The following is a 13679-nucleotide window of genomic DNA, read 5'->3' as shown; positions in this document are numbered from 1 at the left end:
AGGAACTTGTTCTAAGGCGTGTAAGTTAGTGTGAGAGAGAAGAACAAGGACTGAACGTCCAAGTGTAGAGGAGCTGAACGTGAGAGCAGTCCAGCAGGTGGAAGCTAGACGAACTGAAAAAGGCTTTCTTTTAAGATAACAGCGTATACTCAGATAGAATTCATATGCAGTAACATTTACCCTTTTAACATATACAGTTCATTGGTTTTTGTGTATTCAGAGTTTTGCAGCCATCCCTAACTGTCTTACTTTAGAACATTCCCACCCCCCAAAGAAATGCCACAGGGTACTGTCAGTCACTCTCCACTCCTCATGCACCTTGGCTTCTGACAGCTGCTCATTTGTTCCAACTCTCTAGATCTGCCTAGGGAATAATTAACTTGTACACAGGAGAATCAGTTTCATCAACAAGGATTTTGTAAGACAAATGTGTAAACTTGTGATCTCAATGTCCTCACTGAGTTACCATGACATATCAGATTATTTTATATTTATTTTCATTGAAATGATCAATTTAATATTTTATTCCAGATAAAATGAAAGATGCCATCATAGCTAAATTGGCTAATCAGGCTGCAGATTATTTTGGTGATGCTTTTAAACAATGTCAGTACAAAGATACTCTCCCCAAGGTCAGTTATTGTTTTTTGTAAATACTTGGTTGTTTTGCATGTGGAACTATTTGGACATTTTTGTGTCTTAAGCAAGTTGAAAGTTACGATTTCTAAAGAGATTTGAAATTTAAGGGGAGGCATTTGGAGAATATGTTTGTAGAAATAGTTTTTAATTTAAGATGCATGACACTTTCTCTTTCATATTTAGCGAATGCCTTTGCTTCTGTTCTTTACAAAATTTATTTTTCCAAGCTAAAACTCTTTCTGGAAAATGGTGACTACCTTTCTCCAGTAATTTTGTCAGATCAGGGCATTGTTTTGGATCATTGGTCCTTTGGTACAGCATGATACTTGAGCATGTTGATCATTTACCCTTTTAATTATTGTCCTGTTTTCTTAAAGATGAATCTTAAAGCACACAAACAGACACAAAGACAAAAGGAAAAGGAAACTTAACAAATTCACCCCGTGCTTTGATTAGAATTGAATTTTGCCAACAGGGACAGAGAATTGGGCTGCTGTTGTACAGCTCAGGAAAACCGCCGTCTAAAACCTCGTGTCGCAGGAAGTATTAATTGTTTTAATGTTAACCTTTCTGAAGCAGCATTTGAAGAGACTCGTCAGTGACGAGCATTTGTAAATGATAAAGCAGACAATTAGACTGAGAAGTAAATTCAGTCTGCTTAAAAACAGGAGCTTACAGATTGAAATGTCTTAAGAGTCAACTGCTCTCTTTCAGAAATGTTCAAGGAATTCATTTTGTCTGTATGCTAGCAAATGGTATTTGTTGCGTGCTTTCTTTTAGGGAAAATGATTTATAAGTCATTCAGGAATCTTTATAAATTATGAAATTGCAGACAATTTTGTGGCAAAATAAAAAAGCACGAAAGTACATCAACATATGAGTGTTGAGAATGAGCAGAATATGAGCATCAAGGAATTTGAAGTGTGCTGGAGATTTAAAATTCACCAAGAGATCAGTAGAAGAATTTGCCTAGGACTCTTGGGTAGTAATAGTGTTGCTGTTAAGAGATTTGGGATCTCCTCTCACCTTTTCTTCATCTGAAAGACCTCGTGATCAGCTGCCCAGTGTACTGTTAAATCCTGTGGGGCCGTTAGTTCAGTCCTGTCCTGCCGAGAAGACAGTGTCACCTACAAAGACTTGGAAACTACCTCTGCACCACTCCTGGTATTCCATGAAAAATCTCCTGTTTAAGTACCCAGTTGCTCCAGACTTAACCTTGAGAACTGGCATGAGTGCAGTTTGAGATTTTAGATGTCTTTTCTTTTTGCCTTTTGACTAATAAAGCTCATCAGGTATTTTCATATTCTAGTTATAAAACTGGAATATCTGCAAGTAGTGACCCAGGAAGCTAGGAAATTATTCACTGGGAGACAGGAAAGCAAACAAGGTAGTAATTCAGTTTTCATTTCTCTTATTATTATTATTTTTTTGTCTAGACAGTGATTGTCTAGTATATTTCTTGGGTATTAAATGGCATGTACTTCCTAAAAACATTGCGCTTAGAGGGTAGGAGTTGATATTTTGGAAGACCCTCTACTGCTTTTTTGGTTCTTGTTTTTGGATCTTCTAAAATCAGTTTTGGCTGGAACTTTTTTCAAAGCAAATTAGGGCAGAGTAACGCTTTATCATTTTAGTGTCTCTGTCTGTCTGCTCTGTGTTTTTGAGTGTATGGTATTGAAATGTTAGTCTTTATGTGATGCTGAGTAAGTTTTATATGGCTAAAATTCATTGTTATTAAAATTCTCTTAGATTGTGAATTTAAGTGGGAACTTACTTCACTGTCTTTTGTCTTTTAAACATGATGAAACAGTCAGCTATAGAGCAGTTTCATTAGTATATGTGAGTAATGGTGTCTTAGTTAACTGAGAGCTGGGTAAGGGCTCACAAGAAAGCTGCTAAAGCCCTGTGCTTGATGTTCCTCTGTGAATGTCCATTCTATTTCTCTTTCTAATGCATGCTTTCCTTGTTTCTTTGTAAACAAAACGTTGACTTCATGGCTTAAAGAGAATTATAAAAACCTAAATTGGCTACATTTAACAGTTAAAAAACCCAATTGTTAATTCTAATTGGAAGAAAAAAAACCCCTGAATTCATTGAATCCAGTCCACGCAAAATCATGTGGTCTTCTCTGTTTACACCTAATGACTAACCTATCTCTAAACTATTAATGGGGTGATTCTAATTTCTGTCTCCTTTTCCTTTTTCTTCCTGCATCCCATGTTGTCTGTGGTGGTTTGTGTGGTTGGACTCTCCCTGGTCAGTATTTTTATTTCCAGGAGGTGTTTCCTGTCCTGGCTGCAAAGCACTGTATCATGCAGGCCTATGCTGAGTACCACCAGTCTATCCTGGCAAAACAGCAGAAGAAATTTGGAGAAGAGATTGCACGGCTACAGGTGAGTTTCTTAGAAATAAATATTTAAGTCACGTGAATAACTTGGATTTCCTTTTTCTTCTTTTTTTTAGTGAGATTCCAAAGTTTGCTCATAAAAAGCTTTCCCACTGATTTCACCTGTCCATGAAGATGGGTGATTGTTTTTATTTTTTATGCTATGAAGGAAATGGCCACCCACTCCAGTGTTGTTGCCTGGGAAATCCCATGGACAGAGGAGCCTGATGGGCTGCAGTACACTGTGTCATAGAGAATCCGATGTGACAGAGCAACTGAGCACAGCACAGCATACCTACTGTGTGCTTTTTGAAGTTTCCTATTTTATCTAAAAATTTCATGTTAACTTTCATTCAGTTCTCTTTTATTTACTCATGTTTATTTTAGTATAAAATAGTCTAAATTAATTTTCATGATCCAGAAAGGATGTGGAGTGCTTAACTTGTGGCATAGCCTTGGTCTATAATTGGGTCATACAGTTCCATAGTTTGAGAAGGACAGGTGTAATCTATATAAATAGATCTTGTAATCAGCAGACTACCTTCTATGCTGTATCTGCCCTACGTGTGTGAGTAACTTGCTATGACATCTGGGGCAGCTTTGCAGCAGGGGCGAGCGGTGTTATACGAATTGTTTGTAGTTTGAGAGTTGGTCAGCGGATAGTAGGAAGAGGACTGTTAAGGAAATTTAAGTACGGACTAGTATTAGAAGATATAATGCAAATCTTAGGAAGTTAAGTGTAATTAGTCTTTTCATGAGAAGAGAAACCCAAGTTTTATAAAAAAATAAAATATATGCTTGTATTATACTCCACATTGACAAAATCAGAGAAAGGCACACTCAGATTATCAAACATTTATTTGTCCAGGGATTCACTTTGATTGTAGTAACTTAGCATCATATGAAAGCAGATGAAAACATGCTTCTGAGAAAGGGGTTTCTAGGGAACGTTTTTTTCAGGGTAGTATATTTAAAGTATCCGGAGTATCAACTGAAAGAAAATCACAGCATACGAGTTGGAGTGTAAGTTTTATTCAGGGACTTTATGGAGGACTGTGGCCTGGGATCTCCAGTACTCTTGCCTGGAAAATCCCTTGGGCGAGGAGCCTAGTAGACTGCAGTCCATGGGGTTGCTAAGAGTGGAACATGACTAAGCGACTTCACTTTCACTTTTCATGTTCATGCATTGGAGAAGGAAATGGCAACCCACTCCAGTGTTCTTGCCTGGAGAATCCCAGGGACGAGGGAGTCTGGTGGGCTGCTGTCGGGGTCCAGCCCCGGTGGATCCAGGGAATTCAAAGGGTGGACGGAGTTGGCGAGGAGAGATTTATTTAATTAGAGATATAAGATTAGATTAGGAAAGAATAGTGTAGTAGGAAAATTAGTGGAGAAAAGAGGCTGAATAACTTGGTTTACGTGGAGAACTAATAAAACCTCGAGACAAGAGGTTTGCACCATCTACGTTAGGCCACTGGCACCTGTTTGAATAGTGGAGGGTGCCCTGCCTTGGGCTCCCTCTTGCGTGGGTCTTAGAAGCCAGGGCAAGTAAGTAGACATGGCGAGCCTCCACGCCCCAGATGGGAATTCAGCCAGAAAATAAAGAAGACATGGGGAGACCAAGCTGCTTCGGTGATCGAGGCCCTAATAACTTTATTTTTTAAAAGGGCTTTATACCTTTCCCACAAATGATGTTGTGTACATTATCTTCTGGCCTTGGAGGCCTGTGAAACATTCTAAGATCCTCTTTTGATAAAGGCTGCTCAACCAGAAAACTTACTTTCCCTTGAAGTGTTTTTTCTTTATATTTCTAATCTATGTCAGCCTCAGAAAGTATCAAACAGTTACATTTTCAGGAAGCAAAGGTGCAGTAAGTTACAACAAAGAAAGAACCAATTAGCTCAAAAGTCTAATGTGGTCAGTTTCAAGGCTACACTTGTTTTTTCTTACATTCTAACTATGTTAACGAATGTGCTCCCAGGTATACAGTGGATAAGAGATATGGGAACTTAGCAACAGGCATTGGCCCAATAATGAAATCCTATACCAGCAGTACTCTAATAACTTTTAACTCTTTGAAAGACTTTATGTTTTAGGCTTCCCCTGCCTCTCACAGTTGAGGGGCTGTAAACTATCACATGCGTAGTTGTAAAAGTCCGGGTAAGGCAAGTTAGAGAGCCATCAGAGGGGGTTTGAGCTGAAACACTCCTTTCAAATGCAGAAGACTGAAGCCCTAAGTTAACTTTTTCCTGAGAGTGTCAGAAGAGTGGAAAAGCACAGTACAATAAAATCAGGCCGACTCTGGTTTTTGGGGGTAGATGTTCAGGAAAACTCAGGGGGAACCCCTGAAGCCAGATCACGCATTTGCGTTTTGTCTGGCTTCCTTCCTCATGACCTTTGCCATGGGCGGGATTCTTCATGCTGGCTCCCGGCAGGCTGCCGCCTATGGGGTCACACAGAGTTGGACACGACTGAAGCGACTTAGCAGCAGCAGCAGCAGTGGCCTGGGAGATGGCCTCTCAGTAGCTCTGAGGAAACTTTCTGAAGAGGTAGGGGAGAAACCTGCTCATATTTGATTTTGATGAGAGAATACCTCCAGTCAAGCAAACCTTTCAGTAAAAGATTCACAAAGAACAGATATCCCAGATTAATGATTTTAGTGCTTTTCTGTGTATGGGAAGATACAGGAATCTGGATTCATTAACATTCTTCCTGAGATATACATCTGTCTGAGGGGCCTGTTTTTCCAGAGCGTGAGGAGGGCGTCATCTTGTTTTTCATCCTGAATTCCTCTCTCAGGGTCCACTGTTGGTCAGCCACTTCAGTGAGTACTGACTAGATGGTAAACTGGTCTTTGTTTTACAGAAGTATAGCTTTATTTTGGGGAGATTCTGGAACTTTTATATTCAAATGAGTATTCTCTATAAACCAGTTATATAAGATCTCCTTTTGAAATTTTAATCTAATTTTTAAAACCTCTTTGGAAAAAGGAAGCTATTTCAGATTCACACAGGAGATAAGGACTTCTTTCACTTTTAGACACTTTTTTCAGCTATACACCTGAAGAGTGTATAGCTTCAATTACACAGCTTTAGTCATAGGTCAGAAGTTAACAACATAAATACTTACTGATTCATGTCTCTAGGGGCTGTTCCTCTTTCCATTAGGCATGAGATATAATTTTTTTACTTGATTTGAGCTGAGACATAGGCAAAGAGAACAAAGCAGACAAAGTCATGAACAGTAAGTCATATTCTCTGCAGTCTTCTGCTCAGAATTCCCCATGTACCTGATGGTTGCACCGTTCAGTCAGTTTTGCAGTCATTGTTAACAGTAATGGGGGAAAGCTTTTAGTCATGAGCAAGCCAGAAATAAAAAACAAAATCGCAGGACTCAGGAATATCACAGCAATAGGTAAGATAGCAAAGGGAAAACTGCTGTGGGTGATTCACTTCTGGGGCCAAGAAAAATTGTACCTGGGCTTACACAGCTCATGAGCTGTGCGCTTCTTGGAAAATGTAGTTCATTAGGCTCTAGGAGATGGGTCTACTTGATCGTCCTGGTGAGTCTCTAAAGCTACCGAGGCTCAATTTTAAAAAAGACATAAAAATACAGTTTACCCTTTTGAACAACACAGATTTGAACTGTCCAAGTCAACTTATATGCAGGTGTATTTCAATGAATAAATATTCGGCTCTCCATACTGGCAGCTTCTGAATTTGTGGAGTCACCCAACTGCTGGTCGTGTACTATGTTTAATCTGCAGACACAGAATCTGTAGGTACAGAGGGCCAACTATGGGACTTGAGCATTCAGATTTTAGTGCCTGTGAGGAGTCCCAGAACCAATCCCCCACAGATACTGAGGGGTGCCTCTATATAGATGTAAAATTGTGACTCAGATAAACTGGATACATACCAGATATTTATTTAATTCATTAATGAGGAGTCTAATAAGATGATAAAACTGATTTTATGAAAGTATTGCTTTTTCTCTGTTAGATACTAGTTTGTAGGTATTAAGGAGAGTGTCCTCATTAGATACGTGCTGAGATATTTAGGGATGAAGGGTTGTGATGTCTGAAGTTCAGTTTCAAATAGTTATTTAAAAAGAAAAGGTACACTGTGTATATGTGGGAAAGAGAGCAAATATGACAAAATTGGTAACAGTTGTTAAACTTGCCAGAGGAGGAGTTTTTTCTCAATTGTTCGGTTCTTTTAATTTTTTTGTGAACTTGAAGATTTTCAATATAACAATTGGAGAAAACAGGCATACACTTAGCCGATCTCTACCTTTTCCCGTCTGTTTTACTCCCTACAGCCTTTTCCCCCACTGCCTCATGAGTAATTTTCGTTTGTTTCTTATTTAATCCTTTCAATGTTTTTTTTAATTCTCTTTGAAAGTAGAAGCAGATATGTACACACGGGCAGGCACACTTAATGCACAGTCTTAACTCTCCTGTTCTTTATAGAAGAGATTGTATGCCACGGGTGGCACATTGGTAGAGAATCCACCTGCCAGTGCAGGAGACACGGGAATTGTGGGTTTGATCTCCGGGCTGGGAGGATCCCTTGGAGTAGGAAATGCCAACCCACTCCAGTATTCTTGCCTGGGAAATCCCGTGGAGCGAGGAGCCTGGCGGGCTGCAGTCCTTGTGGTCGTAAAGAGTCAGACATGACCGAGCAGCTGAGCACGTACATCCTCTGTGTAGTGTTGTGCATCTTATTTTTCTCATATAGCGTATTGAAGCTCTCTCCATTTCATACAACAGCAAAGAGACCTTTCTCATGTCTCTTTGGAGCTACATTGTACTTCACTATATAAACCACATGTTATTGCTGGATACTTGCGCGTTTCCAAGATTTGTTATTACAAACCACACTGCAGTGATTAATTATGTGAATGTGGCATTTTGTATTTCAGTAGTTGTCTTAGCTCAGGCTTCCATAACAAAATAGCATAGACTGGGTGGTTTAAACAACAGAAATTTATTTTCTCATAGTTCAGGAGGCTGGAAATCTGAGGGTGTCAGGATGGTGGGCTTACATACTGCTAGCCTGGCTTCTTGCTGTGTACTTTCATGGTAGGGAGAGACAGCATGCTTTCTGGTGTCTCTTCTTACAAGGGCACTAGTCCTTTCACGAGGGCCTCACCCTCGTGGCTTCTCCATGATCTCCCAAAGGCCCCATGTCCAAGTACCATCTCTTGGGAAGTTAGAGCATCAACATACAAATTTTGAGGGGGTGGGGGTGGGGACACAGTTCAGTCCATAGCAGCAGGTATATCTTAAACTCCTGGAAATGGAATTGCTAACATCAGAGTATAAGTACATCTGTAATTCATTGTATATTATATTCAATTCTTGGATCTTTGATCCACTTGGAGTCTATCCTGATAGGTGATGTGAAGGATGGATGCAATTTTTATTTTTCCAAATGGCTACCCAGTTGTCTTCAGATCGTTTACTGCAATGACTTTCTTTGCCCCATTGCATTGAGATTTTGACTTTATCACTTACTAAATCCTTCATATGTATTTGGGTCTATTTTTATTCTGCTATATTGGCCTGTTTTATCTGTTCATGTTCCAGCTATACCATTTGAATCATTGACACTTTAGAATGTTTTAATACCTAATTGCTGGTGATCATCTCTCATTCCCTGAATTTTCTTGATTGTTCCTGCCTATTCATCTGTATGAATTTTATTTAAGTATTTATTATGGAAAGCTTCAAACATATATATATATAAATAAGAGTCATCAAATATCTATTACCAGTTTCAGTGATTATCAGTATTTTCTCTGTGTCTTATCTGTTCCCCCTTCCTCTTATTTTTTTGATGTATTTACAGCTATCTCATGTATCATTTCATCCTTAAGTTACTTCAGTATATGCCTCTAAGATAGATAAGACTTAAAAAAATTAAAGCCACAGTGTCATCCTATCCAGTACAGTTAGTTCCAGTTCGTAAACTAGTAACCTAATACTACCCAGACCTGATTTAGTTTTCTTTGATTTTTTTCCAAAATGTGGTTTTATAGTTTGTTCAAATAAGGATTCATGTATAGTCCTCACATTGCGTTTGATTGATTTGTCTCTTGCGTGATCTTAGTTCCCTGACCAGCGATTGAACCTGGGGCCACAGCAGTGAAAGTGCAGAGTCCTAACCACTGGATCACCAGTATTCCCTATGGCAACGTTTTCTTTGGTGATTTTTCCTTATCTGTTGAAAAGTTACACTGCTCATTTTCACCCTTTTCTTCGTGGTTTCTTTGTGTTGAGGCAGATGGAATGCCTTTTTGATTACTTGTGTTTGAATGAGCTTGATTTTAGTTGAAGAGGTTCCTGGGTGGGGGAACACCGGGTATCTTTCCAAGCCTTCTTGTGTAGGGCCCTTCCGCTCTGGTTCTCAAAGCCTGGTGTAGGAAGGATTCCACTTTTGTGCCTTTGCTTTTCCAGGTGGTTTATCTGCTGTAACAGTTTGTATTTTGTGGACGTTTTCCGAGTGCTCATCCCTTTTCCTCCTCCCCACTTTTCTGCCCTCTTTTCTGCTTACCCAGTATCCCTGTTCTTGTTGTTATCTGCCTTGTTTGGTCGAGGCCCCTCAGTATTCCGTTTTTCCTTTGACCCTTGTGTGGCTCCAGGAGGCCGTTTGGCTTTTCCTTTATCATCAGCTGGCAGCTGTCACCTCATTGCATTTCATTGTTTTCAGATTTGCTTAACTAAGCACTTTCCCCTCAGGGTGGGCCCTTAGCCTTCCCTTGTTTCTCCTGCTCTGTTGCTCCTAATACCGATTTTGCTATTAAGGAGAGTGTTTGATCACATTTACAAGTCAAATTTGGTGTACAGATTTAAAAAGTGGTTTAAATTTGTGTGTTTTCCCATCTCCTAGTTTACACTAAAGATGTAGCTTTTGTTTGTTTTGGTTATCCTTATTTCTCTTTCATATTAATCTTGCACAAATATTTTAAGATTTCTTTGCATTGCTAGTAACTGGATTATTTTTTGGTTATCTTTCCAGATTGGTGGTGGTTTATCTGTATTTTCTATGTTGATTTTGTATCTAAACTACCTTTTACTTAGAATAGTTGGTTCTTTTAGATTTTTCTGGCATGCAAATAAATATATCACCTGTAAATAATAAATTGTTCCTTTTCTTTTCTAAATTTTACACCTCTAATTTCATTCTTTTGTCTGGTTATTTTTACATGGTCAATGTTCATGATGATACTGGTGATCTTTGTTTTATTTCAACTCTAGGAATATTTTATTTTTCTGCTAAGCATGATATCAGCATTGAGGGTTAAGATTTTAACATATAAGGAACTGGATATTAATTTGTATTTTACTAAGATTTAAGAAATGTCAAGAGTGAATATTTTATCAAAGGATTTTGCAACATCTGTGAGATAATTTGATTTTTTTCAACTTAAATTTATTATTTGGAGAATTACATAAATAGGTTTTTTATCTTTTGGTGTTTTTGCTTTTATGTCTTCATGTGGTCACTACAGATGTTCTTTATAAGCCTGAGACTATTATATATTCTCTAGTTGTGGAGTCCAGGGTTCTCCATGTCTGATAAATCTCATTAATTGTGTTGTTCAGAACTTCTGTAATCTTAACCATTTTTGGTTTACTTAGTCCATTTATTGCTGAAACAAAGAGTGTTAAAATCATCCACTCTAATAATAAAATGGATAGATTTATCAGGTTTTTATTATAATTGTTTACATAGATGTCAAGCGAGTGTATGCTCCTCGGTTCTGTCTCGTCACAACAAAGATTTGGAGTGATGGACATTAAAGCCCTCGGTGTGTCACAGCTCTTGGGTCTTGGACAGACTGTGTTATAGCTCTCAGGTCTCAAAGGGACTGTGTTACAGCTCTTAGACAAATCAGTGTTACAGCTCTGTGTTATACTCTATTTTATTTAGATAATAGCAGGAAAATCCATCCTCGAGACTCAAGGGCATGTGCCCCAGCGCCCCAGGGAGAGAGAGGGCCCTTTGGCTCCTCTTTTTATATGTTTTTCTTTCTGCCTGGGCCTGCCCTATGTAAATTGGGCTAGCCAGAGGTGCTGTTTGTTCTACCTGAGGTCCTCACTCCGGTCCTCGGACCTTCCTTTGTTCTGTTTTCGTAGGCTTTTCCCTTCCTTGTCTTTTAGCCACCACCATTCTGGACTCCTGTTTCCTATTCTAACTACCTAACATAAAGGCTTTCAAATACAACATTTATGAGTTTATATCTTTCTGACAAATTGTCAAATGTTAAACATTATATTACTGCATTTATCCTCAATAATCTATTATTTAGATTTTAATTAATTATTATTATCTATCCTCAAATTATCTATTTTATTTGGTGTTACTGCACCCAATATCACCTAAGTGATTTGAGCCCTAAGTTTATGTAAGGCTTACGTTCATCTTTTGTGTCACAGGGGCAAGTTTTAAAGAAAAGATTCCGATTGTTGCGGACATGACATGCTGCTTTGTTGTTTTCCTGTGTTGCAGAGTTTTTTCCCGACCCACCGCTTTCATCCCACATGTAGCCCTTTGAGGTTTCTGCCTTCATGTGGGAGTGGGGCGGTGAAGGGGATGTTTCTTCTTTCTAGTTTGCTGTCTTAGGTAGTTTCAAGACCCCGTCTTAAGTCTCCCCTGAGGGCTTTTAATGCATTTTAATTGCTAGTCCTTTGGATACAGAAATACCCAGCAGCCAGAGACAGCTTTCCTCAATGTCAGTTTATAGTTTTGGTTTCTTCTTTCTCTTGGTAATTCGTTCATGTCTTAGAGGGGTGTCTGCTGTGTATTCTTCATTTTTGATATTGGTATTTCTTGATAAGAGAATTGCTAGATTGTTCTGTTGATCACAATGCTAGTAATGCTAGTCTTTAAAGATTTTTTTAAAATAAAACCAAAGCTTGGATATTTGTTGGGAAAAAAGAAAACTTTTTTTTTTTCTTTAACATTTTCTTACTAGCATGCAGCAGAATTGATAAAAACAGTGGCATCTCGCTATGATGAATATGTCAACGTGAAGGAATTTAGTGACAGAATCAACCGTGCCCTTACTGCAGCAAAGAAGGATAATGACTTCATCTATCATGATCGAGTTCCAGACCTTAAAGATCTAGACCCTATTGGCAAAGCCACACTTGTGAAATCTACTCCAGTCAATGTACCCATCAGCCAGAAATTCACCGGTATGTCAGCTATTCAGAGGCACTTTAGTGTTATTTATTTTTTCTCCAGTTTAATCTATTTTTTGTAGCTAAAATCACATAGTTGCAATTGTATGCTTTGAATATAATTTTATTCATATTAAGTGAAATTTTAAGATGGACAGTAAATGGTAGTAAAGCATAAAGTATACAACAGAGTCAGAAAACTTGAAACTGAGTAATTATAAAGACTTAAATGAGCACTTGTCTTTTTGTTAACATTTGTTATTTAAGATTCTGGTATTAAAAATAAATGTATATAAGTATGACTAAGCATATAAGCTTCTGGAGTCATGGTTGTATCAGATAAGTAAATGTCATCATATCCTTGACTATTGTAGGTCTTTGCAATATATGGTAGCTTCTAGCTGAGACCCCAGGGATCTAATATTTCTAAGTTATTGGATGGTTATTTTAGAGTTGGCCATCTGTATCTGTCGTTCCACAGCCATGAATTCAAAGCAACTGCTGACTGAAAATATTCACGGAGAAAATTTCCAGAAAGTTCCAAAAAGAGTAAAACTTGAATTTGCAGTACTCTGGCAACTGTTCACATAGCGTTCACATTGTATTAAGTATTACACATAAGCTAGAAATGATTAAAAGTGTATGAGAGAATATGTGTAAGCTGTATGCAGACACTGTGCGATTTCATGTAAGAGGCTTGAGCATCCTCAAGAGTCTGGTACCCACTGAGGGGCCTGGAACCAGTCCCCTGAGGACACCATGGGACTGCTGTACTTACTTCTGTTTAACAAGCTCAAAGTGTTTACCGTGTGCCAAAAGCTCTCTTAAGCACTTTAAAATATTAGTTCATTTACTTCTCACAGCAGCTATGTGAAGCAGGTGTGGTTATTATCTCCATTTGACTGCTGAGTATACTGAGGCAGAGTGGTGAAGTCATTTGCTCAAGGTTGCAGAGCCAGGAAGTGGTAGAGCTGGAAACCATGGTACTATGGTCAATTTTATCTATGAATGAGTATTGTTTTCTTTTGTGTAGATTTTCTTCTCCGAAGATCCCTTAAACTTAATGATAAACACATCTTTAAGAAAATTAAGTTCTGGGAAAAGCCTTCATTATCATTCCCTGTGAATACAGTGTTCTAAAAATTCTCTTTATCATTGTCCTTTAAATAGATTTAGTTTTGTTCTTTAAATGTTTGAAGACTCTTAAGGTGAATATTGGAAAGGAGATATACATAGTCACTTTACAGTTTGAGTTTTTGTCTGAAAATTTTATTGAAATTGATTCCTCATTTTAGATCTGTTTGAGAAGATGGTTCCTGTGTCAGTCCAGCAGTCTTTGGCTGCCTATAATCAGAGGAAAGCTGATTTAGTTAATAGATCAATTGCTCAGATGAGAGAAGCTACCACTTTGGCAAATGGGTAAGTAGGGCTTAAGTTTCATAAATTTATCTAAATTTCTGATGTTTC

The 13679-nt window shown here is 38.3% G+C and overlaps 1 protein-coding gene across 2 annotated transcripts in view; it reads left to right on the top strand.

Annotated features, from left to right (window-relative positions):
• Window positions 1-13679, top strand: part of LOC120867851 (programmed cell death 6 interacting protein) — a 70861-nt gene that overhangs the window by 28417 nt on the left and 28765 nt on the right. The window contains exons 6-9 of one of the 2 annotated variants that reach the window (XM_040246287.1): window positions 532-632; window positions 2916-3032; window positions 12005-12227; window positions 13508-13631. In XM_040246287.1, coding sequence (XP_040102221.1) covers window positions 532-632; window positions 2916-3032; window positions 12005-12227; window positions 13508-13631 — 565 coding nt within the window. Of the gene's footprint in view, window positions 1-531; window positions 633-2900; window positions 3033-12004; window positions 12228-13507; window positions 13632-13679 lie in introns of both variants that reach the window. The other variant, XM_040246286.1, reaches the window with a different exon arrangement.

The sequence above is a fragment of the Oryx dammah genome, unplaced genomic scaffold, assembly GCF_014754425.2.
Source record: "Oryx dammah isolate SB20612 unplaced genomic scaffold, SCBI_Odam_1.1 HiC_scaffold_9, whole genome shotgun sequence".
NCBI lineage: Eukaryota > Metazoa > Chordata > Mammalia > Artiodactyla > Bovidae > Oryx > Oryx dammah.
Note: the sequence above shows the minus strand (reverse complement) of the source record. Positions and strands in the feature narration are given on the sequence as shown.